This window comes from Triturus cristatus, chromosome 8 (assembly GCF_964204655.1).
Source record: "Triturus cristatus chromosome 8, aTriCri1.1, whole genome shotgun sequence".
In the NCBI taxonomy this organism is placed as follows: Eukaryota; Metazoa; Chordata; class Amphibia; order Caudata; family Salamandridae; genus Triturus; species Triturus cristatus.
The window spans coordinates 152,254,998-152,281,893 of record NC_140591.1 but is presented as its reverse complement, the minus strand read 5'-3'; the positions used below and the strand labels follow the sequence as shown (position 1 = coordinate 152,281,893).

At 43.7% G+C, this 26,896-nt stretch overlaps 1 protein-coding gene across 1 annotated transcript in view; it reads right to left on the bottom strand.

Annotated features, from left to right (window-relative positions):
• Window positions 1-26,896, bottom strand: part of TMPRSS3 (transmembrane serine protease 3) — a 283,583-nt gene that overhangs the window by 199,022 nt on the left and 57,665 nt on the right. Inside the window, exon 4 of the mRNA XM_085624035.1 lies at window positions 9,255-9,359. Coding sequence (XP_085480161.1) covers window positions 9,255-9,359 — 105 coding nt within the window. The remainder of the gene's footprint in view (window positions 1-9,254; window positions 9,360-26,896) is intronic.

The window sequence follows — 26,896 nt, the reverse complement described above, 5'->3', positions numbered from 1 at the left end:
TGCACAATAACGTCATTCATTCACTAACACATTAGGTTGATGGAGCTCGATCTTAACATAAAGGACTGGATTCACAAAGATTGGCGTATGTGTGACTTAATTTTGCAGTATGCCTTGCTCAATCATACGTTTCAGGAGTAAGCCAGGGGGACTCCTGCATAACTCCTGGCTGGCTCTGGGAATTCAGCAGCACTACAAGAGTAAGTCATAGCAAAGTCTTTGTGAATCCAGCTTAATATGCCATCTACCTAGACAGAATGACAGAAAGAGCCACTACTGGTATCAGACATAAGTGTTTCCCATGTGACTCTTTAAAATCAAGCATTTTCTAGTAGGTTCCAGATCCTCACCAGTAGTAGACTATTTTTTAGGTCTCTCCTAGCGTTGCAGCACGAATGCGCTGCCATCGCTTTGCGAGGCATGCAGTATACACTATAGTGTGGAAGCTTTGTGGAAGCTCCGCCCACTCTCCGGCCCATCTTCTTCATTGGCTTAGGTTCTAAATGCTGCCTTCTGATTGGTTTTAAGCTTGTTAGTCCCTCCCTATAACAGCCATGTCAGTCATTTGTGTCCTTCCACGGCTACTGGCCCCTTCACAGCACAGACTACTTTCTTCTTCTTAGGTCTCGCCTAGCGTTGCAGCGCAAATGCGCTGCCATCGCCTTGTGAGGCATGCAGTATACACTATAGTGTGGAAGCTTTGTAGAAGCTCCGCCCACACTCTGGCCCATCTCCTTCATTGGCTTAGGTTCTAAATGCAGGCGTTTTAAGCTTGTTAGTCCCTCCCCATAACAGCCAAGTCAGTCATTTGTGTCCTTCCACGGCTACTGGCCCCTTCACAGCACAGACTACTTTCTTCCTGTGCCCCCCCTCCCACAGTCTGATGCCTTCTCGCCGCCGCCCCCCTCGTGCCTCATCGCCCGCACGCATTGCTATTTGCAATGCAATAGGTCTCGCGTAAATGCGATTTCTATTGCATTGTCAATGCTTGTTGGTATTACTCTAATCTGTTTTACTCAGTGCTTTAGGGTCACGACATTATATAACCTACCCTGTAGATGAGACAGTTAGAGCGAAAGAAAACCTATGCTCTCCGGCTTTCCCTTATTTTCGCCGCGCCAATGTCATTGCCGACAGAGCCCACAAGAGGGCAGCAGAGCTCCAAACAAAATGACTTCACAGCAATTTATTTTCAAGACAATCAAACTGTCCATCTCAGAACCATCATTTCAATGTACGCTGCAAAATATGACAATTCTCTATTTCCATACATGTGGGCTATGTAAAATTCAGCAATCTAACACACTTAAGAACTGATTTCAGACATTTTCAATTGTGCGCCCCAGGGAGTATTGTCCTCTTGTTCCGATCACGATATTGCTACAAGAGGAAAGGTTTATCCATTCGTTAAAAAGAGCGGCTTAAGTGTTTTTTACACGGGAAAATAAACATCCAGGATTTAATTTAAAAAAATCCGAGATTTAAGAACTCGAACATTCCTTGCTGAGTACAAACATGACACCTACCTCTGCTGGCCCGACCAGTCTCCTGTATGTGACAATCTCTTGGGGCTCCCAGACATTTCCCAGGTCACAGCACGGGCAAGAAGATGTACTCTGCAGGAGGAAGAGAGGCTCTTCTGCAGGGTGAACCGTGCGTAGCTTGTTCTAAAACCCACGGCATAGCAAATATGCAGTAAGTATGTTTTAAAAATGACTTAAAAGGTTTCTCTTTGCTACAGAGTACATGCAGTTCTCTTAGTTTATTGACTCGTTCAAGTAAGTGAATTGTGTAGCTGTGGTGCGCCAGACCCCTGGACTGCTCACTTCACTGGTTTTACATTTTGAAATAATACAGCCTGCTGTGACCGCTGTGTATATCTCCCAGCCTCTCCTGAGGCTTTTCCAGCACCATGCTGTCATGACACAGCTAACTGCGCCAGCCGGAGTCCGCAAGGCAGCTGACTCTAATTAATGTACTCTATAGGCCCGAGGCAGCTGGGCTCTGTGTTAGGGCCTCTCACACCCTGTTAAGTGGTTCTGCAGTATAAACGCAAGTCCTTGCTCTTTTTAGTGTTAATTCTTAGCAGAGCCATGTGACCTGCTTTCTAGCTGTACGCTTTTTTTTTTCCCCTAGTGGTGACATCTGAGGCTAATATTAATAATTATTTCACAAGTCTTACTTTCCTGCTTACAGCATTCGCTTATGAATAAGGTGGCCCCTGCAGTGACAGCTTTACCAACTTAGTTCACCCCACTCCAAGTGAAAAACCTTTTCCCATAACATTAATTTTTTACATGGCCTCGTCTTGGACAACAAACACCACCTGGTAAAAGTGATTTGTTTTATTCTCCTTGTTTTATCATGCTCTTTTTCTTTTCTTTTTGTTTAATTGGCATTGCTTCTGCCTTTTTATTCTTATTAGTCAATACATTATGCCAAGCAAAATTCACAAGTTTATTATATGATCAGCAGTGTACAAGAGAAGCAATAGAATAAAACACATACTTCCTATCGCTTTTATGAAATATTTAAGTAAACAACACTCAATGTCAAGAACAGAAGTATGGGCATGGTCTTCAATGCTATGTCATGTGAAGTGATGCTCGCCCTCTTTCATATATGCCAAGGTTTCAGATTGCTATGTATGATATTTTGATAATTTTGTTGTAATTATGACTCAGCCACCTCATGAATTTGCAGCAGTTTTAAGATCTTAGAGTTTCTCGTTGCTCAAAGGGTCAGATTTCTGATATTTATGTTTCCCTCATCTTTTATTGGTTGATTTTGCTGGCGAGAAAAGTGGCACTCATAGTGGTTCTAATTGCACTCATAATTACACAGAAATTATGAAAATGTCACACATAGCAATCTAAAACCTTGGCAGCTATGCTCTCGGGTAATTTCCGAGTTTCCTGCCTTGTGCTTCAGCTGCTCGGTGTTTCTCCCACCGGGACACCGGAGCAGTAAACTCCAGAGCCCTGCAGCGCACAAGGAACTTCACTTCCATTACAGTCCATTAAAGGAGCAAGTTGGTCACAGCACAAGACCGAAGTACTTCCACACGCGGGGTGCGGGAGCCCGTGAGTGGAATGTGAATAGGAAAGCACTACGCCACAGTGGGACGTGTGCTGTGTGCATCGTCGAAGGAAAAGTGCTTAATATGTCAAATAATGAGTACCGGTGCCCAAAGCTCTGCTCGGAAGCCCTATTAAATAAATGTCGCGGGCCGAATACCAGGGCTCTCTAGAATTGAAACCACCCCAGGCCTCTTTAATCCAATACCTGACACCCTTGGCTCATTTATTCCTCTTGCTGGTTCCTGCTGTCTCCCTTTGTGACGGTACTTAAGTCTTTCTCATCACCATCTTTCCCCTTTGTGTGTTTAGGTCGAGCATTCGAGACCTCTTGTATATACTTTAGTATATACTTATTATATACTTATATGTGTATGTACTATGTGGGCTCTCGAGATCAGCCCTAGGACTTGTCTGCTTCCGCTCAAGGACTTTTTTTTTCTGTTGAACTGCCTCTATTTGTCTTAATAGAAAACGGCAGCAGAAGTCAGTAAAATACCAGAATCACTTTAGCATGCTCTAGATGCCAGTCCATAGAAATTGTCTTCCACGAGCACCCGTAGACAAAAATATTTTTTTCAGATCTTGTATTTTCAGTGATATGACCACCGTACGCCCTGATTTTATATTAAAAACAGAGATTTGGACTATACCATTTCCTGCTGAAAGGCAATATTTCTCTCCATTGTTCCCATACCTGGCGTGTCACTCAGTTTTCTGCTTACTCTCCCTCGATTTTAAATAACAGTAGATGTTCAGCACCCAGGTTAATGTGCTGCATAGCTAAATACATATAGGTTCCCAAAGGTGAGACCGATTGCATTGCACATGCTTGTTTTATAAAGGTGAGAAAAGACTGGGTCTTAATTATAGACTAAATCACTTTTATGGAAAGAGGATGCTTTAAGAAGAATTTAAAGAAGAAATTGTTACCCTCTTCCTTGCTCGAAGCTCACTTAGCATAAGTTACAAACCCTCTAGAGTGGTACCAGGAGATAGTGGGTCATTGCATGCTGCATTCATACTGTGCCATTCCAATCCATTCCCTTCCCTTTCTACACACCTTACTCCATACTCCTAAATAATCCTTACTGACCCACTGTTTTCTCAAGTACTGTCCTAGCAGGGCATTGAGATCTAAAAGGAAACTTCTGCCAGCCATTCCTAAGGTGCATCTAAAGATAGTCAGTGGTTGAGTTTTGCCTCTTCACCTCTGACATGAATCGAGCCTGCTCATAGTGCGGACACTCCTAAAAATGTGGTTGTTTTCAACATCTCACTAACTTAGCTTGGGCCTTCTTTTATAGTGCATTACTTAATATGATGGTTTCAGCACCGGGAGTGGAGGACTGGTTGTGTGATGCTGCTTAAAGTTGTGACCAACAGTCGCATTTCTGGAAATCAATGCCACCACGGTCCCGTCCTAAAGATATCTGCAAACCCTTACTTGCTTATTTGAGGTCCAGGGATACTAATGCTCCATAAACACTGACAACCCTTCTCACTGTGCCAAAATAACCTGGTAATACACATAGTCACTTCTCTCCACATGGAGGGGATCACCCTGCTATCTAGACATCACTCTGCAAAACTTCTTGTTGTGCTGCTGGGGAACAAGACAGCATCAACGGCTACTCATTATACTGGCGTCGATTGTAAAATGTCAAAATGATCCTTCTACTTTGGGTGGTTGTGTGACCCAGAACTCTAGTCCAGCACATAATGATTTGAGTACTTGCACATCGCTGTACTTTTTAACTTCTCTCTGTTGCTCTCTTTGCCCTTTTCTCCTCACATGTTTCTGATTGACACATATGCTATCGGCTGGAACTATACGAGATATCTCTTGTAATGTCACAAGATGTCAATCAAAGGAATTAAAAAAAATAAAAAGACCGTTCGAGTCCTGGGTTTCCAATGCCAGGATACCCCTTAGGATGAATGTTTGTTTAATATAAATCCACATCTTAGTATACCTTATGGGATACGAGCAGGTTTTGTTGAAAACTGGAACAAATGTAGTACATGTTGCCACAGGACAACATGTTTTGACTACATTAGAGGGGCTGACAATGATAAAACGTGCTGATCTAACTGGAAAAGTGTAATACTATCCATGTTCACATACTATTTTTAAGCTTGTCAGCATACGGTGGGAATATAGCGGGGTCTGGTTGCGCCGATGTAGTGTGTGTTTGAAGGTTTGAGTGTTGACTATAACACAATGAGAACCAAGCAGTAAGGACTTATTCGAATAAGTAGTTAATTGGTAAGACATATTCTAAAGGGAACTTGTTCCAAAAGATACCTGAACCCCACCAATGATTGACCCACCTGAGTCTGCACTTAGTGACTTCAAATTTAGTATAGCAAGATTTCTGAATGAATCATGGGAATGTATGATGGAATTCCATATGCGTGTTTCGCTCATGCCTTAGGAACTCCGTCATTTGAACAAATGCGTCTTTAGCACGCATTTGTTCTGCACACAAGTCATTAACAACTTGCCTTAGGGGGCGCTGGATATTGGAATAGTTTAATTTACTATTGCAGTCTGCGCAACAGTCGGGAAGGTGTTAGACTTTAATTCCAACACCACTCCACAATTACGCCCCCCTAAAGCAAGTTGTTGTAACGACTTGCGTGCTCAATGATTGCGTGCTAAAGACGCATTTGCTCTGTTGCGTGATTCCGGCTTCATCCTAAAGGACGTTCCCAATCATAGTTCTGCATTAAAGACTTTGTATATGCATGAAGGATTGTATCATTATACATTTTTTACAAGCAAGGATATGTTTCTTGGAACAGGAAGACCAACAAAGGAAAATAGTTCTAGTTGCATAGGTGGAATCTCTAAACAAGACAGCAGTAGCGGCTGCCCCTAGGGTATCGACCCAGTGCCACTACTGATTGGCATGCTGCAGTTTTTACATGAAAACAAACAATTTTACAGATCGTTTGTTTTCATGTAAAATCTGTAATATTACCTTGCCAGCAGAAGAGGGCTCCACTAGCTGTATTGCGCATGTGTCAGGTGAGGACTGTTACGGCACAGCCTCCTGCATATGCAAGACATATCTGACACGGTGCACTAGCATCACGCAGTGCAGCATGTCAGATAGTGGAGCTTCAGGGCTTGTCAATCATACGCCCTCTTGCCATATCAGAAGCTGGATTAGGGAAAAAAGGTTTACCTCAGTACCTTCAACTCTATTCCAACTTCTGATTGGATGGAAGCTTGTGGATGTGCCTCTAGCTGCTGCAGACATACTGCCCCAGGAAAGTGTTTGTGTTTCAAAGCCTGGGTGTGTGTTTGACTGTGTACCGCAAGGTGCATGAGTATGTCTGTATGTTGCAAATGTGTGAGTACGTCTGCTTGCATGCTTGGGGTGTGTGTGTGTGTGTGAGATAGGGAGAGAGAGGAAAGCCTGGCCTGGGGTTGGAAAGACCCAAGGTTGAGTGGTGGATAGTTCTTTGGGGCTTCTAGTGGCCACACCAGTTTCATAATCCACCAGCCGCCACTGCAAGACAAATGCATTTTATTACAACATTTTAAATGTAAGAACAAACAAAATATGTGAGTACAAAGATGTGTAGGGGATAGCTTCAGGGGGGTGTCTGGGGTGTTACACCCCCCTAATAAATGTATTTTCTGATGAACAGTTGGGTGCAGGTGCTTTTAGTTAGTCGGGTATGGTGAGATGTCTGTCAGATTTTACCTGGGATTTTTACATGCACACAGTGACAAAAACACACACACTCTATATATATAGAGTTTTCTCTCACTTAATACCCCTACCAATCCTCATTCGCCTCCCTTCCTGCTGCCCCTTTAGCCCCTCTCATGCACCCTGCTTGTTGTATAATGTATTTTAACATTATATGCCAGCTCACTCCACCCCAATCCTAATGACCAAGCTAGGCCCCTGCAGATGCGCAGTAATTGTGGCACACAGCCCTCAAGGCATACAAAGGTATCACTTTGTTAAACAGGAGCTCAGAGAGGCCCAGTGTGGAAGGTTCACACCAGAAGTGCACACCTGGGTCCTGCCACACAGAACTTATTGCCAAAGTCTTTCATCGGAGCTATATCGGTTTATCTTGCGCCCCCAGATCAACATATGCTTTCCCTACTCAAGAAGGTTCGTTTCCCTCTTAACCGATGCCGAACTCTGGCCACAAATACCAAACTTTATCAATAATAGTTCATTGCGCCAGAGGGAGCCCAAGAGGAGCGTCAAGGGTCAGAGAACACCAAAGAGATAAGATTCTCCCAGAGAAGGAATAGGATACTTCCAACCCGAAGTCATAGAGAAGCGTTTAGTGCTGAAAACACTAATCCTCAGGAGTAAAATGACTCTTCTGCACATATTAAAAATGTAAAAGGTGTGCAAAACAGGAATGCAGAAATTGTCACAACTAATATTCCCTGCGAAAGAATTAAGCCTAAATCTAACACTCCTGCACTGAGAACATAGTCTAATGTGTGTTTATTTGCTCCAAAATTATATAACACTTTGCATAACACTTGTTACACTCTGGTACTCCGCAGCAATTTAAAATAAAGGTGTTACAATGACACAGAATTTGTTTTTTAGTTTAGTTATCGGCGATGCGACGGTAAATGGTTTTCTTTGTAGTGGTTTTCTTTTTTTTTTAACTTAATTTTCTCTCGTTGTCGTCTCTCAACTCCCCCCCCCCCCCCCCCCCCACACCATAACAACCACCCACTGCCATTACCTGCAAGGGTCGCTCCTGGTTACAAGAAGGATTAAAGTGTGAATTTAAATTAAAACTTTAAGGAGAAGCACAGATAACCAGGGCAAACGCGTACCTTTTTTCAATTTTACTAGCTATATTTTAACAACATTTTTAAGAAAACCTAAGAACTGAATATTAGTTCTGCAAATGTGTCCCAGCCCTACACAATTGCACACAAACACCAGAAGCTAGATTCGTTTTGGAAATTTCTTTCCCAGATATTGTATTGGTGTTTATGTAGCTCCCTAAACACCTATCTTAACTAGTCCCATCACACCACCCAATCAGAAGCACAGGGCTCCCAAAAACGTCTGAATATGTGTTGTTTAAGTACACTTTATGAGGATGGGACTGTGCGATTCAAGGCCCCGCCCTCTGGAACTCTTTCTCTTTGCCTCTTCGTCTTGGAGTGGACGTCACCTTATTCTGCAAACATCTGGAGACCCACGATCAAGGGCTTTGTCTTTGCTACCTCCCAATCTCCCACATTCCAACGCTCTGAAGCAGCCATCATTTCGATTTGGCTTCATTAGGAAAATTAGAACATTGGAATTTGGGAGCGCGATTGAAGACAATGAATTGGCTAAGGGTTAATAATGGCCGCTGTAAACCTATTGTTTATCGAAAGTTGATCCAAGGAAATTGCATCACAGTCACAATATATGAGTGTTTGATGTAAGATTTGAATTAATCAAACATAAAAAATGTACTTACTTACCTTCTCTTACAACATTTCAATGTTGTTTTTCGTTTTCTTCCGAAAAAAAGTGCTACCAGGCCAGCCTAGAGCTACAGTGCATGTGCGTGGGCCCGCGCGCCGCGCTTTACCGCGATTACTCTCACTTTCGCGGCCGCTTTGATGTTTGATCATGATCGCGATCACTTTCGCGGCCACTTGGCATAGCCAATAGGTCTCGCTTTTGGGACCTTATAAGTATTTAGTTATGCAACTGTTGCATGGCTAAACACTTATAAGGTCCCAAAGGCAAGACCTATTGGCTATGCCAATGCTTCTTACTTTAGAGCATTCTGATCCCAGTTGGTGGAATGTTCGAATACCATTGCAGTCCTTCTGCTTCAGGTGTAGTGGTTGCTAAAGGGCCTCTCCCTCGTTATAGGCACTTGACTGCTACTCAGGACTATAACTCAGGTTCAGGGCCTTTAACAACCAGTATAGCCCAGGGCACGAACTATAAGGTTAAAATAATAAAGTGTTAATTTGCTCTAAAGCAACACGAGGTTTGATATTGTCTGGTTATCATTGAAGGAGAGGTAAACCAATCTTGAATTTTGCTAAGTGAAAGCAGAGCTGCATATGTGGAAGTTGAATGTTACCCCCTCCCATTGACACTATGTTGCCTTCCTATGCTGTATGTACTAGTTTGGAATTCAGCTAAGTTAATGAAGATCACTCACCCCCAAGAGCAATTGCGAGAATTAGCACCATTAAGCAAACGAGGACAACGGCGAGGATTTTTATGGCACAGAGATGTTTCGGTGATGGTTCCTTAGCAATTGTCCCTGAAAAAAAGAGAAACATAATTAAAAGATGTAGGAACCTGAAAGAGAGAAGAGTCTATGAAGACTTTCACTATTACTTCCCTAGCTCCATAATTTTCACTTAAGAAAACAAGTGAAAGCCTCAGTGGCGGCTCCTCCACTATGCCAGAGGAGCGTCGCCCCCCCAAAAACGTCAGAAAAGGAAAATTAAACAATATTAAACATTTGTTTTATCTTTCCATTTTCCTGCTGGGTCTTGGTGGCAGGACCTGGGAGTGATAGGCACTGAGGGGAGTGGTGTGTGCACTCCCTTCACTGTCCATGACAGTTTGGCCGACCTCCTAAGGCAAGCCAAACCATCATGCGCAGTGAAAGCTCTCTCCAACTCAGCCACGCAGCTGGATGGAGAGACCAGGCACAGACTCACAGTCTGTCCAGGAGCGCATATACAGGGCGCTCAGGCCAATCCTGAAGCTGCTCTCATGCGTGAGAGAAGGTTCAGGATTGGCCGCAGGGCATTCTGGGAGCCTGTACCACCTGGAGAAGAGGAGCAGACGAGCATGACACTGCTGGCTGCAGGTACATTTGTTTTAAATTATTTAAATTGTATTATTTTGCCCCTCTCCCACCCCGCAACCCCAATGCCCCCTCCCCTGCTCGCCCCTACACCTGTCCCCAACGCAGCCACTACTGGAAAGCCCTCAATTGTCTATTTTAAAGTGATATCCTTAAAACACACAGGGCCAGACTTACTAAGAACTTGTGTTGTCTTTGTGTCACACAAGTACTATTTACTAACCCACGTGAGGACCAATTTTCACCTCCTTGAATGACTTTGTAAAGGAATGGAAAGCAATGCGGCCACTTGCGCTGCATTATGTTACATTTCCTAGCAGTAGGCCTTCCAAGAGTGGAGCATCGGCATTCCCATTCATCCGCACATGGAATTTGACACAATCCAAGATTTACTAAAGTCAGTAAACATGAGATTGAGCCAAAATGGTCCACCTACCAGAGGGAGATATAACGAGGAGAAATATCTTTATTTCTCCTCTTTAATTCATCTTTCCATGTGTGCTGTATTTTGAAGCACACATGAAAAGAGACATATGCATCTAAGGAGTTTTTTGTGCAGAAAGGTATACCTTTCAACACAAAACAATCCTGTCCGTAACACTGACAGCCTTGCTCCAAGGTGCACAAGGGCATGCATTGGCACTGGGAAGCACATAATGCACCAGCACAATGAGAGAGCAGAAGTGCTCCATATCCTAGTAGATATCGCACATTTCTACTTTCTCCCTTTCATGCAACGCAGTGCACAGCAAGCACAACGCAGAGTATGCAGCGAAAGAAGCACCACTCAGCAGCTACCAATACATTATTATCTTCCTAAATGCATGGAAGCGATACATCTGAACATAACATAATAACTAACCTATTAGGAGTTATAGAAAGGAACTAGAAAGCACAGTGCTTATTCTATCCCACAAATGCTAAAACTCCTGATCCACAACTCCAATATCTCCCACCCATAAAAACTATAGAAAAGATACCTAAAGACCTGTGATGAAACCACCAAAATGAGTATAGAACCCCAATAGGCATGGTAACTCTTAAAATGACACCAAACAGACTAAAGGATGTATAAAGTGAAATGATGCCAGTGAAATGCTTTTCCAGCATAAGCCAAAGTTCCCAGATCATTCAACAATGATCCCACTTCCGATGTATGCATCGTCTTCGGGAGACGCAAGATTCAATCAATCAATCAGGGGTTTATAAAGCTCGCTACTCACCCGTGAGGGTGATGGAGCAGGTAAAACAAACATTTTGTATACCTCCTCTAATTTGCATGAAATTAATTAAGTAATCTTTCTCAAATTAAATAAAATAACATGTTTGCAGTGGAAGTGTTATTAATCAACCTTTACATCTTGATAAACATAAATACACGTGGGACTAAATTGCTAATTGTGTGGCAGAACAATTAATTAATTAACCATGATACGCAAACTAACCTTAGGTTGGGGTAAAATAATAAAATTGCATGATTTATGTTGCTTTGTGATCGTTGTGCTTTAAAGTTATTGAGTGGTAAGTTTTATTGTTTTAAATGTTGCTACAGCTAGGAAAATACTAATATATATTGGGATTAGTGTGGGTTTGAACATCAGAACTTTCATTTCTATATTTTAATTGCTGTTATGTCTATTTCTGCTTAAGTTGGCATTCGGGCCTACTAGGCCGCAGTACCCAAGATGGCGTTCTCTGAAGCAGATGCTACCATGTGCACCTGATGACTTCTGCGGATGCCCAGATGGCTCTTGAAATCACGAGGTAGCTTGAACTCCTGACATCGTGTTCCCTGCTAAGGCCAAAAGTCGGGAACTTGTCTGCCAGCCAAAGGATGACCAAATGAAAGTCAAGGAAGAGACAAAGAGAGGACCTATCAGTGGGACCCTTTTTACCTTGGGAAAAAGATACAGCTACTGTTTCCCCGCATGGGAACGGAACAGAAAATATCGATTTGAAAACTTTGTGAAAAGTCAGTAGGAAGAACCAGTTTGCACTGGGTAAATTTAATGAACTACAGATAACCCCGAACTGTCCAATCAGAATATTTGGTCTGCCCCTAAAGTTGGAGTTGGAAGGGTTGGTTGCAGCAGCGTTCGTTCGTCGGGGTGTTGATTGTGGCTGCATATATATTTGGGTTATTCCTTTGCGTTTTCCTAAATTCTATGCTATCAGTCTGGAGTGTGGAATTGGTCCATGCTCCGGATTGATGTTCGGACTTTGCTGAAATTCTGAACTTTACTACACTGTATCCTGTATTTCGCATGCCGGTTTGATCCTTTGGTGAGAATTGGACTGCCTGTTCGAGGAGTCTTCATTTGAGAATGTAGATAACTCCCTGTTTGACCTGAACTTTTCATCATTTCTCTATTGGTAATGATTCAATGTACTTTTCTGAAAATCTATGGCTAAAGTAATTTTCTGAATGCTGACATTTTTTCTTTAATAAATTTAATGATCAATTAACGAGCTTTAGAAAATAAATGACAATTTCAGAGTTAATTTCCGCTAAGATAAACAAAGCTGAAATAATAGGAAATGAGTTTGTGGTTCTTAAATTAATTGCAGAAAATATCAAATGTTTCCTAGGCTTTAATTGTGTTTTAGCTGGTTCTAATTCACCATCTACCAGTCCAACTAGTTGGTCCATCGACCAAACAGTGGAGTGCCTTGATGTTAAAGTCAGGATTCTGAAGCTGTACATAGAATGTGTATATAATGTAAAAGCAAATTAATCCTGATAGGTAATAAGGTACCCACATGTCCAGCAGCCTTTCTCCTGTGTACAGATTTGGGTGTGGTTGTGTGAAGGTAATGAGTGTTGGTGTTATGGGCCCCACCTATGTATGAGTGTATGAATGAGATGTTGTGATTAAGGATCTGTGACATAAGGAGAATATGTAAAATCATTTGTGCTGGATCAAGGGTCTCAAGGCGCTCGGGCGGGGGTGCAGCTCCGGATCAGTCGAAGAGCCAGGTCTTGAAGCCACTTCCTGAAGGTGTGCAGAGTGGGGGAGCATCTGATGCTGACTGGGCGCTTGTCCCAGGTCTTTGCTGCGATGTAGGAGAAGGCTCTTCCACCTGCTCTGGTTCTGCGGATGTGTGGGGTCGGAAAGCTCGGCTGAGCTGAGGTTCCTTGTGGGTACGTGGAAGGAAACTCTTTCATTGATGTATTTGGATCCTATATAGTGGAGGAATTTGTAGGCTTGGGTGAATAGCTTGAAGGACACTCTCTTCTCGATGGGGAGCCAGTGGAGGTCTCGTAGGTGCTGGGTCATGTGCTCGTGTCGAGGGGTTCCGAGGACGAATCTGGCTGCGGTGTTCTGGATGGTTTGGAGCTTGTGTTCAGGTTTTTTTTTATTCCAGCATAGAGGGCGTTGCCGTAGTTCAATCTGCTGGTTATGAGTGTGTGAGTGATGGTCTTTCTGCATTCAGGGGGGATCCACTTGAAGGTCTTGCAGAGGATGCGGAGGGAGTTGCAACAGGTGGAGGCGACGGCGTTGATCTGACGGGTCAAGATGAGGGAGGAGTGTAGAATGAGGTTCAGGGCGTGGTCTGTCGGGGTGGGTGGGTTTCCGAGGGCAGGGGGCTACCAGGAGCTGTCCCACGCAGTGGGGGAGGGTCTGAGGACAAGGACCTCTGTCTTCTGCCAGTTCATTTTTAGGCAGCTATTGCTCATCCAGGCTGCGACATCTTTCATTCCTTCTTGGAAGCTGAGTCTGGTGTCTTAGGGGTTATTTGTGAGGGAGAGGATGAGCTGGGTGTCGTCAGCGTAAGATACTGTGCTGAGCCCATGCTGTCTGACGATGGCAGCGAGGGGGGCCATGTAAATGTTGAAGAGCGTGGTGCTGAGTGAGGATCCTTGATCTCAGTAGGTTCTGAGAGGATGGGAGGGAGTCTGATCCTTTGGGTTCTGCCGGAGAGAAAGGAGTGAATCCAGTTGAGGACTGTTCCTCGTATACCGGCATCGTGGAGTCTGGCTGCAAGAGTCTGATGGGAGACGGTGTCGAAGGCTGCGGAGAGGTCTAGTAGGATGAGGGCCGTAGTGTGGCCCTGGTCGAGTAGCATGCGGATGTCATCGGTGGTGGCAAGGAGGGCGGTCTCGGTACTGTGATTCCTGCAAAATCCAGACTGGGAGGGGTTGAGGATGGCGTTCTCTTCAATGAAGGTGGTCAGTTGGGTGTTGATGAAATCTCTCAGTGACTTTGGCTGCAAAGGGAAGGAGAGAGATGGGCCGGTAGTTTTTCAGGTCCGTTGGGTCGGTCGAGGGTTTTTTGAGGAAGGGCTTGACCTCTGCCTGCTACCAGTCTTCAGGGAAGATGCCGGCAGCAGCTTTGTGGTAGATGTGCGGTGGGCAGGGGTCCGTGGGGGCTCCTGAGTGGGTGTTCGTCATGATAGTGGTGGTGTCTTCAGTGGTGGCAGGTTTCCAGGCGGTGATGGTCGGCTGGTTGTCTGTGGTGGGGAGAGGCGCAGTGTCCGGAGTCTGTTCTTTGAAGTTGTTGTAGGGGGCCTTGATTTTCAGGTGGAAGTAGGAGCTGAGTTTGTTGCAGAGGTCCTGAGAAGGTGTGATGTCTGTGGCTTCGCTCGGGGGTTTGGTGAACTGCTGTATGATGTTGAAGAGTTCTTTAGCTTTGCATGCATTGGTGAGGATCTTGTTCTTGATAAAGGTCCGCTTGGTGGCTCTAATGCGCTGGTGGTATTCATTCATGGCGTTTCTGTAGTTGTTCTGGTCTTCGGTGTTTTTTCTGTTCCGCCAGAGTTTCTCAAAGCTCCTGCAGGCGCACCTGGCTTCTTGGAGGTCGGTGGTGCACCAGGCGGCCTTCAGGGGGTGTTGTTTGACGGAGTGACTGAGGGGTGCGAGCCTGTCAGCACACCTGGCGATCCTGCGGAGTTGGTTCTGGGGCTGTTTTGCATCTGGAATTAGAGGTGCTCTGTGTTGGAGAGGGGGTCGCTCGTGCTGGAGGTGGAGTGTCGAAGGGAGCTCTTGTGTATGATGGCGAGTCCTCCTCCTGGGCCGTGGGATAGGTCCTTTCTTTGGATCTTGTATCCGTCGGATGGCAGTGGCGATGTCAGGGCGGTGGTGGCGTTGGTCCATGTTTCCATGAAGAAGGCAACGTCTGGCGAGAGGGTGTCGAGCAGGTCCCAGATCCCCGTGGCGTGTCTGTGGAGGGAGGGTACATTGAGGAGGATGCACATCAGGGCTTCGGTGGTGCAGGCGTCCGTCATGGGTTCTGTCGTCATGGGAGAGCTGTTGATGGTGAAGGATAGTCGACAGTGTCGGCAGGAGAACTGGCTGTGGGTGGTGTTTGGCATCGATCTCTGGCAGTGGTTGTTTCTCCCGGGGTTGAGTGCGAAGAGGTTACTTTTTATGACAATGATCAGTGGCTGAAGGGGAATTTATGATTATGCTTTCCTGAAGAGTGCAAATCTCCCCCACCCATGCAGCAAAGTTAAAGAAGAGTTGTTTAATTTGTAGTAAAAACCTGCTCTTTTCACATCTCTTAATCTTATTCCAGGATAGGGTAAAAAGTACTTTGAAGCCCAAGTGAAATTATCCCCCCTAACCTGTGGAAGTCGCGAGGTGGCCGCTGCAGGAATCGGCAGCACCCCCCCCTTCTTAAATTCAGGCACCGCGGTCGGCAAAAGCAGGGGCAGCCACGGGCGGCCGAAGGCATAGCTACACCACTGTTTATGAGGTCCTGGATCTTTGAAATCTTGTTTATCTTCATGTACAATGGAAGGCATTGAACAGAAAATTTTACTTGGCTTGTACAGACATCATTGCAATGCCAACATCTGATAAATAATAGCCAGTGGCAGATTGGTCATGTAGCTTAATGATGTTCTTTGTATCAATATCAATATGCTTTATTTAACAGAGACATAGCCATAAAAGATACATAAATATATAAAAGCATTTATAAAAACATGCAGAAAAAACAAAGGGGCATATTTACAAGCCCTTATCGCCATCATAACGTCACTTTTAATGACGTTGTGATGGCGATAGGGGCCTCACCTTTTTTACAAGGCAGCGTTAAGCCACGTTAAAATAAGGCACACTTTAAAACTATACTTAGCGTGAAAGGAGTGGGCAATGGGTGTTGTGGCGGGCGTTCCACTGCAACATCCATTGATTTTGACACTGCCTCCAATTTACAAGGGCAGCATAAAAAGGAGGCAGTGCCAAAATTAAGACCAGGTAAAACCTGGTCTTAAACAGGAGAAACAAGGAGAAATGCTTTATTTCTCCTCGGTTTTGCTGTTTTTATGTGCACTGCCTTGTGCAGCACACATAGAAACAGCAAATTGCCTATGATTGTTTATGTGCCAGCAGGTCCCCCTTCCTGCACATAAACAATCATTTAAAAAAATGACGTTTGCAACTTCTATGTCTGCTGCTAGCAGCAGACATAGAAGTTACAAACTGCATTTAAAAATAGTTTCTGTGCATGAGGGGATCTTCCTGAACATAAACAATCTTCCCCTGAATGCAGACACCCTTACACTGTGGTGCAAAGGTGCCTGCATTAGCGATAGGCAGCTAAGGTTAGCACCAGCACACAGGGAAACGCAGGGCTGCACCATATTCTAGCAAATATGGTGCAGCCTTGCGTTTCTAAAGTGACAAAGCGTGTTGTTAGCCTTCTTGGCTTAATGACATGCTTTGCCATTTCAATTTACATATACCCCAAAGTGTTTTTTTATATTTTTGTGTGTATTTTTTTATTTATTTATGTATCTTTATGGCTACTTCCATGCCAAATAAAGCATATTGATATTGATATTCTTTGTAGCACTGTCTAGGTTAACCTGCACTATTGAATCAATGTTATTCGTTATAAATAAATTCCTGGATATTTAACCTTGGTTCAGAGTTCAGAGGAGCTGTAATCAAGCCTCCAATTCATAATTGTCAAAATGTAGCTACTCTTATCAAAGCATGATCATGTATTCCTATGTATATTACACTATTGTAGATTTATATCTGCATGAAAAGGAGTGCAGTGATATCGTTTATAAACAAATATGGATGCTGTTCCTCATTGGTTATGGTATTCGAATATGCTTGCTAAATTTCCTGGCCCTAGTATTTCTAGAAACCATGTTATTCAAGATTGTACATTTGCACATTTTTACAAAGTTTAACCTCGTTTGCAGTTCTCACAAATGGAAGCCGGAAATAGGGATAATAATGAGCTCTGTAATATATTCATGAATGCTATATCCTCCTCAAGCACACTTTGCAATTCTTTGGGGAGAAAATCCTGCCACCTGCTCATTAGATCCGTTTTTGCTAAAAGTAATGCGTTTCTATAACATGATTAGGTTCCATAGACTTGCATTGAGATATAATAGTTGATATAAACTGCACTAAATTCTATTCTATTTTGGCTCAAACAGATCCTTTTCTAGCAAGAGCTCTGCTGAGTGGAAAAGAAGATTGTCTTTTGATTATTAGCGATGCTTCTTGCATTAAACAGAAGTGGGGCTTTGGACTTCCCAACTTGTTGTGCTTTATTTTTAGCACTCTGTATCCATAGCAAAAATATGAATATGGTGCTATCTGACTTGGATATAAGTCAGTCGTCGGCACATTAGCCAGGTATTACTACCATTTTGCCATGCCTGTAGTTCTGAGTCCAATGAGTTATTAAGAAAGATTGCTAACCCTGCTACACTATGCATGAACCCCTAGCAAACTGTCAAGAAATGTGATGTTATTACTAGTTTCTGCATCACTCTGGCATTTGTGACTATTGGAATAATGATAGTAAAATGATTTGGTGATTATAAAACAAAGAATTGTGGTGGGAGAATCTCTTCTAATCTTTGACACCACCCTCCTCCAACGTATTGCTCTGCTGTCAAAACTATACTTTAATTTTCTATCTGATCTTGAAAGTCAGAACTATATGTGAATATTGGATAATACTGCATACATGTTTCTCATTCTGTTGAAGAATACAACATAAGCTTAGAAGGTTTTATCTGATGAGTCAAAGAGTTATTATAAGCCCAGCGCCCACTTTCTGGTCCTATTTTAGTGGTGGGTTTGAAGACTGTCCTAGCATGCAAGTGCTATGATTATATCAACCCCTGAGATTGAGGTATTAACTCAAAAAACATTTTTGGGAGAAACTGTTTGTCTAGTTTGGGATCCTCAAAAAGGACAATTATCCATAAACGTTTTTTGAAATATGAGGACAAATGAAAAATTAAAAGGGAGCAAACCCTTACTTTCCATGAAAAGTTGTAGACCTAAACATACAAAAATCTCCTTCCAGAAATCAGAACCATGCTCACAAAACCACATCATACAGATTTATGAATGACTTAATATATATATATACCTGCAAGATTGGGGCCACAGTTCCATAAGAACAAACTCTGCTGATTAAGTCACAAAGTGATATCCAAGAACTCCACAAGTCTGAGTCTTCAAATTGCAGATTGCAGGCTTAAGTCTACTGACAAGGCATTCCAAATTCAATCCAATCACAAGCTGGATTGACCAAACTTCAGTAGTTTAGTAAACCCAAAAGCAGAACTAGTATCTCCCCTAAGATTACCAGGGGTAGGAGGCAGAATAGTCAAGTTCGCCCTCTGGCTAGTCTGCACAGACATAGTCAAGTGGAGAAGTTACTCTCTACCTGATAAATTATGCTGCATAATGTCTTTATATATAAACCACTAAATCTACAATTTCCATTATAGAGCCTTTCCATTTTCCAGGATATTGGGATTTCACCACAAAGAAGATTCTGCATGCAAAAGCCCATCATCACCAACCAAGAGAATGATTTTCAATCCTGAAAGAAGGAAATAGAAGCATGGGCATTACCTATGGATTCCACTATCTGGTCTCAGAAACATCATGGACAACAGAGTGGATATAGGGCTAGATCATTTATTATTCTAAAATCAAAAAAGCTGTCATGTCTGTATTCAAGAATAGCCATGTGTATATGGATGCCTAGTACCCGTTAATTCCCATGCCACATATTACCTGGTAGCCAATGCACAGAGATATACAGTAATTTCTAGACTATGGACAGACATTTAGACTGAAAATTCCTTTCCCAAATCCAACAGCTTGTTGTGAACCTATACTGCCTACACTGTAAAATGTGCTGCCTGAAGAATCAATGTAACAAAAAGAGTAAAAAATTATAAACTGTATGTGACGAGGTGTGATGTACTGTGGACTAGTGTGTGTAGCATTAGTTGCTGCCTCAGTAACTAGAGAACCAGAGAATTTTGGCTGAATTAGGCAATCAAAATACTAAAGTCCATAATTAGAGTTTGGCAGACCGAGTGCATTTGTCAGAAAGTGCTGACAATAATGCACTGTTAATATGGTGGATGGGACATCAGCCTCTCTTTTGCCAAACTTTAACTAATGCTAACAATGCTAAATAGCCTATAATAATAGAATATAATATAACATAATTATAGATTAATCAATTATAATATCAGTTAGCTGATGGTGTGTGCTACTGGTAATGGTGCAATAGCTAATCTTTCTAGGACATACATGGAGTTTTCCGGCTTCACATAGTGCCACTCATAAAGTCCACAACATTGCATAAGGAGCTTTAGAATGGCCAAAACATATCTTCTGTATAAGGCAGTAAATGTCCTACGGCATTACTAAAAACGGCATTCACCCACATTACAATATTTCAGAGATAACTACAGATGATGGTGGACAAAATTAAAATAGTATTAATCATACGTACAAACACCTACAAGTGCAGTATGTGGATCATTTATAGTGAATATCTTTTGTTTATAGTGCATGGAGTTGTGCTTAATATAATTGTGTATGAAGGAGAATTGATAGTTGCTATAGGATGTTAGATTCATTTTTAGGTCTTGCTGAGCCAAAGGCTCGAAGAGACATTTTGTATGTGGGATTTTCAAAGTGCTACCCACAGTCTTTTGGCTGGCCTAAACCTTGAGTGCACGATCACATGCACGTGCACAGCTGCTCCCACTCCCCCCTCCCTTCTCTATAGCTTTCTTTCACTTTAGCCGCTTTGACCCTTGCATTCTCCCCTCCCTTCTCACCCAGCCCTTTGATGCTCTGCTCGATTACTTTCACTTTCACCGCTTTGATGTTTGATTTTTATTGCCTTTGTTTATGTGACGGAGATCCATTGCATTTGGCAGAACATTTCTGGGGCCGTATTGCATGAAATACACCAGGTGGCGCTAACGTGTTTTACAGAGCACCATACAGCATTTTGTTCTGCGTTAAAAAAAAGACGCTTTAGGAGCGGAAAGGAGCTATCCCTTTTACTTGTATTAAAATGTATTTTTAAAGGTGTCTCAAAGGATCCTGAACATAGTTTATACTAGCATGCTCCAATACTGTCCGTATTTCACTCCTGATTGCACTGGCCTTCCAGGTCCTAAGACTCAGACTCATGATTTTATTGTTATTTCAAAACCAATCTAACATTTGTTTTGTTTTAGGTATTACCTTAGTAAAGCATACCTATGTGATCTTACTCTCCTTGGTCAGTGTTTTATTATGGATGACAAGATGTTTTCTCATTAGGACTCGCACCATAAGCCTCTTTCATTCCAAACATCTGGAAATGCCTTCGTCTCTGTAACTATATAGTAATGGCTTTCAGTTACAGCTGGCGGAAATTATACTACACACCTATTTATTGCCTTCACCAAACGATTCTGCTTTCACTAGTGTGACCATAACTTGCCAAAATATTTTACTGATGCTTTCGGCAGTGTCTCCACTTCTGTCTGATCACTCCTCAAATGACACCTTCCTTAATCCCACCCACAAGCAAGGTAAGCCACTCAATTTTATGCTAATTTCAAACACTTTATCCAAATCTAAACCCATCATCGCTCCATCTGACATTAAACATTTCACATGCAAATCAGTTCGCCTCCTTGTAGATCGCTCTCTCATGTACCCATCTGCTGTAGAAAACAGGACCCCACTGCTCTCACTACTTTCCACGTGATCTTCATAAAGACCTCACTTCAGTCTTGCACTACAGCTCATACAACTGCTTCATTATCCACCTTGTACCAAAGATAGGCCTCAGCCATGAATTACACTTGAAATAAGAGCGCATAACAGTAAATGAGGGCAGCAGTACATAAATGTCGAAAGCACATATTCACTGCTAACTTCTTGGTTAATAAGCAAGCCCTTCATACACTGCATAATGATCTAGGAGGTGTCAAATCTATCTATTTCCAGGAACTTATTACCTCACCATCCACAAGCGCTCTGTGCAAACCTTCAGCTCTTTACTCTCTCCATCATCTTCAATTATCAGTATTCTATTGTTCATCCTTACCTGCTCATGACTTCACCCTGCTACATCTGCTCCAAGATTAACACTATAATTGGTCCACAGGGCTCAAGTCCTCACTCGCCTCAACCCTGCGCAGTTACATTATTACGATTTAACACAACAGCCTCCTAACAAACGTTTCCTCTTATGAAAGTAGCTAATCCACCCTGTGCCCCTCCCCTGTAACCATTTCGTCCTCCCTTCATCAAATCTTTGCCTCTTTCATCCAACAGTTTCCCCTGCGTTTCCCTTCGCACTGACTGCCTGTCCTGTAACCGACTACTCAACCCTCTCCTGTGTTCGGGACCCTTCATTCCACTATCCTATCCTCTCCTCTGTTCTTGTCTATGCTCGTACTCTTAGATCGTTCTGCCTCTCCTTTGATATTGCTGGTCACCCCACACTTTTCTCAATGAGCGCACGGGGCATTAGCTGGGTACCAGCCCTTATGCTCCTCAATAAGCAGCAGCAATCGTTGCAGTTTCACCAAGGTGAGTTTAGTAAAAGTTTATTTTACTACTTTCGATAACTGGTGCCTTTCGCAAACAGAAAAGGTAATGACAATGTATGGCACATTACAAGATGGCATGTTTTAATACTAGGGCTTCTGATTATATGCATAATGTTTGATCTAGCAGACATGATTGAACATATGGTGAGACCCTTAAATGAAGGCTTAGGGCTCAAATCACAAAGGGACTAATATGCAATAAAGTTGCGTGTCTCTTCACTCATGGCAGAATCTCCGCACTGCACTCACTGCAGTGCGCTGGACAGAGAGGCTGCCCAGAGTGCAGAGACACCACACTTGTACCTTTACTACACGTAAGTCCCTTTGCAAATCAGACCCTTAACCTCTACTTCTTTGTGATTTTTAAAATAAAGAGAGGGAAGCATTTATAGTAAAAATCGAAAACTCGTGTCTCTATTTACAATGCAGTTATTGGTTGTTTTTAACTTTCAAGAAAATAACACATTTGTTCTTAAACGACATCCATATCTTAAATCACACATTTTATGATTTTGACATTTGGAATTTCATGTCATACCCTTCACTTGTGCCCATTCCCGACTTCTTATACCCTTGTTATCTAGCAGTGCTTTCAACACCACAGGCCATCAAATTCTGGACGGAACGGCCCTAAACGGTTTCGCCCATACCTCTATAATCACACTCAAATGCTAACAAGCATTGGCATAGCCAATAGGTCTCGCCTTTGGGACCGTTTAAGTGTTTAGTTATCCAGCACAATATCCTTGGTGCAGTAACATTAACTGTTGCATGGCTAAACACTTATAAGGTCCCAAAGGCGAGACCTATTGGCTATGCCAATGCTTGTTGTTGTTGTCATTGTTGTGCTGTCGGAGAGAAAATCCAGAGGTAGGAGTGCAGCCATGCTTGTGAGAGTGTATTGCTGAACTGTTGTAGAATGTCCTGTGGTGATGGTAGTACTGTGAAGGGAGGAAAGTAGTACAGTAATCTGAGGCAGGCAATGAGGTCAAGGGGGCTGATAGAGCGGTGGTGGCGCGTTGCACTGCAGTTATGTGGGGACATGCTAGTGTTGTATAGTGTGTGTCTGATGATGACTAGGGTGGTAATGTGGTCCTGCGGGGAGGGTGGAATAATCCTGGGATTTTTAGTATGGTGGTGGTATGTGATACTGAAATGATGGGAGTTAGTAATGAGAACTTTGAAGGTGATGTTGTGGGGGTGATATTTTGATGCTAGAGGGTGGAAGTGATGTCTGTTATGTGGTGGAACTGTGTGATGCTGTCATGGAAATCTGTTCTCGGGGTTTTAGTGTGATGCTGAAGTGCGATAGTGATGTGCTGGCCCTTTAAAAGATAATCAACCTCTGTCGCCTGAAAGCATGCTGGGAGGTGTGAATTGCTCTCTAGAAAAAGAACAAAAGGGCCTTGGCTGGGAGTATGTGTGACCTCCCTCTGCACGATGGCCTGGGGGATGTGGCATCAACGGTACCAACTTCAAAGGAGCAGCCACTGTCACAGGCAGGTGTAACTCACATCTACGCCTGCCCCTACCATTGCCTAAGTAGCCAGAGTGGCGCCAATGACAGTGGGGGGAATGCTGTCCCTGAACTGGTTTCGCAGGGGGAGTTCCTCATTTCCCTAGACACACCCAGGGGATGTGCCCATTGATCCGACCCAGGAAAGGAAGATCCTCACATCTTGGATTAGGCCAGAGAAATGCACTGGTAGTGCAATTCCCCCAGGAAATTATGAAGGAGTGGTTAGAGTTTCCCATGGAGTTTTATTCCTATTGGTCAAGGTGTCTTCCCTACACACACTCTAGTGTCAACCATAAAAGTGGCACCCTTTGCTACCCTCCTCAGGACACTGCTGAGTCTGTGGACAACAGAAGAGTGACTGCACCTGCTGAACCAAAAGAATAGAACTCAGAAGAAGGACTGAGCTTGCTGTTTTATTCGGGGGAAAACTCCCCCAAGGGATGGGCCTGCTCTTGCTTGAACCAAGGAAAGAATATTGGACTCCAAGGGCTGGTTGGCTAGCCTCCTGCAAGTCCCAAGAAGACAAAAGCTGCAAGAACCCTGCAACAAAGAAGAGCCCAGCTGCCCAGTTCCAACTGATTTTCCCTAACCCCTGCTAGTGTTTTTTGGGAAATTAGGACCTAACTCACGTAGTGGTGCTCAAAAGGTTCTGAGCACATGGCTGGCCTAAGAGTGTACCCTTTCCCCCTCAAGATGGCAAAAGTGGATCCTAGAAATGTTTTCTGGACTTTTCATTGTTGGAAAGTGGATTATTAGTAGTGATAAGTAGTGACTTACCACTAGTAATAAGGTCACAAACACAATAAAAGGACCAGTTATGGTCACAATAAATTATTCCCTTGCTCAACCCTTGTCAGCTGTTAACGAGCAGGCAGGCGTAACTTAGGACATAGCTGTGTAAAGCATTTAAAAACACCAATATATTAAGTAAGTAAGATACAACACACAATAAAAATCCAACTCCAATTTATAAAAATAGAATATATTTTTATGAAGAAATAGACACCAAAAGGATAAAAACAAATGTAGGAAACCGGAGATATGAATTAGTAAAGAATACGCACTTTCTGGCGCTTACAAATACATAGCGCAACTTTGGGACATCTGGTTGTGCTTGACTGGGATAAAGTCAAAGTCTGAGGTCAACCCCATTGGAGCCCTGGTCGAATACACTAAAATGGAGGCATCATTGAACATTTTTATTTCCGGACTTTGAAACTTTTCTGGAGGATTTTTCTCTTTATTTCGAGCGGTATACTATAGCTGGCCGATTTTGATGTAACGCCGTCGGATTGCTTCTCCACAAGGCCTTGGTCAAATCCTGGAAGTGTGGTGCTCCGGAGCTTTCTGCGGGACGAACCTGAAATCCGAGCTGGGTCGCGGTGGAAGGTAGCCGACTTGACTCTCGACGTCAAGTCGGTCACCTTATGGAGCCTTTTCTAAACGTTGCTCCAAACTTTTGGAACTTCTTCCTGAAGTTCCTCTTGATGGTTTAAAGTGTCCAAAACACAAATCCAAGAGTCCGAAATCACCGTTATCTTTGCTCCGCTTCCGCCGAGCCAACCATTTTGCCCACATACTCGCACATAAAAACTTTTTACCACAGGAACCTTGTTCCTTATTTTTTAACTTGCTGAATAGAGCGCTTGTTGTGTAGGGTTGTGGGGACCTACATGGGAGACATTGGCTTTTACCTGTGTTGTGTTGCTAAGACGCCCCCAATCACTCGCTCCTAATCCGCGAGTGTGGTAGGTGGGTCTCTTCCGCATTGGGCCACGCCCCCTGCTCCACCGGCTGTTACTTATTCAGGCGGATGCAAGCGCGCAGCGGTCCTCTGTGATCTTTTCTCCGCTGCCGCCGAGCCAACCATTTTGCCCACATACTCGTACATAAAAACTTTTTACCACAGGAACCTTGTTCCTTATTTTTTAACTTGCTGAATAGAGCGCTTGTTGTGTAGGGTTGTGGGGACCTACATGGGAGATATTGGCTTTTACCTGTGTTGTGTTGCTAAGACGCCCCCAATCACTCGCTCCTAATCCGCGAGTGTGGTAGGTGGGTCTCTTCCGCATTGGGCCACGCCCCCTGCTCCACCGGCTGCTACTTATTCAACCGGATGCAAGCGCGCAGCGGTCCTCTGTGATCTTTTCTCCGCTGCCGCCGAGCCAACCATTTTGCCCACATACTCGTACATAAAAACTTTTTACCACAGGAACCTTGTTCCTTATTTTTTAACTTGCTGAATAGAGCGCTTGTTGTGTAGGGTTGTGGGGACCTACATGGGAGACATTGGCTTTTACCTGTGTTGTGTTGCTAAGACGCCCCCAATCACTCGCTCCTAATCCGCGAGTGTGGTAGGTGGGTCTCTTCCGCATTGGGCCATGCCCCCTGCTCCACCGGCTGCTACTTATTCAACCGGATGCAAGCGCGCAGCGCGCGCGCGCAGCGCGCCGGTGGCGCGCCAGAGGCGCGCCAGAGGCAAGCCCGTCTGCGCCTGTCCGAGCCCTAGAGCGCCCAGCGGCCAGAAATAATGTCCCTGACGAGTGGGACTGCAGTCTACGCCGCAAATACTCTGCTGGGGAACTGTATCACCTACGGGGTAAGGAATGCGTTTGCATGCCGTCTGACTTGTCAGTTAGACCTTTGGCCAATTGCACAGGCTGTGACTTTACATTTAAGCATTACAGAGACAAAACACAATCTGTACCCTCTATAACAAAAGCTTCATTGGGGTCAGTAAGCACCTCTTTTAATTTCTGGAGTATTAACTGTAGGTCCCTCCCAAAAAACAAGGAACATATATTTGATCTCCGAAGCACCGCTCTCCCGGATGCACAATTTCTCACAGAAACCTGGCTTCACGCCAGTTCCTGTGCGGATGTGCCAGTGCTCTTCCACCGGGCTATGTTATACTGGCAAGAGACCGTAGTTCTGGGAGAGGTGGTGGGATAGCAATTATATTTAAAGATACCTATACATGCCGGTTAGAAGCCCTGCCATTTTCAGACTGTGAAGCTGGGCTGTTTAAATTGGCACTTTCACCTCACATTACCATTTCGGGTATTCTCCTTTATCGTCCCCCAGATAAATCCACCCAGTGGCTCTCTTCATTCTCAGAGCAGATAGCTCCTTATGTTTTGAAGGCGGCAAACTTTGTTATCTTGGGTGATTTCAATCTTCATTTAGAAGACACTAATAACAAATTGAGCAAAGCGTTCCTTGCCGACTGTGAGGCAATTAATCTAGTTTTACGTAATCAGGGACCCACCCATCAGGCAGGACACCTACTTGATCCAGTTTTATCTAATATCTCGCTGGATTGTAGTATTCCACCCCTCCCCCTTATCTGGTCCGACCACTTTGCTGTTCAATTCAGTTTTACTTCAGTTAGCGTCGTTCCACCAGTTTTCCCTCTTAATGCTGCTAAATTTAGAGCGTGGTCTAAATTGAACTTGGATAAGTTCAACGCTGAGCTGACATCTACATGCCCTGACATCTATGGTCCTATATCCTCTCTGAACTTGGAGGTGTCTCAGTGGCTGTCATCCACAATTGAGCACCATCTTCCTCTATGCACTAAGCGTCCTCTTGTACATTTGCCCCCTGCCCCTTG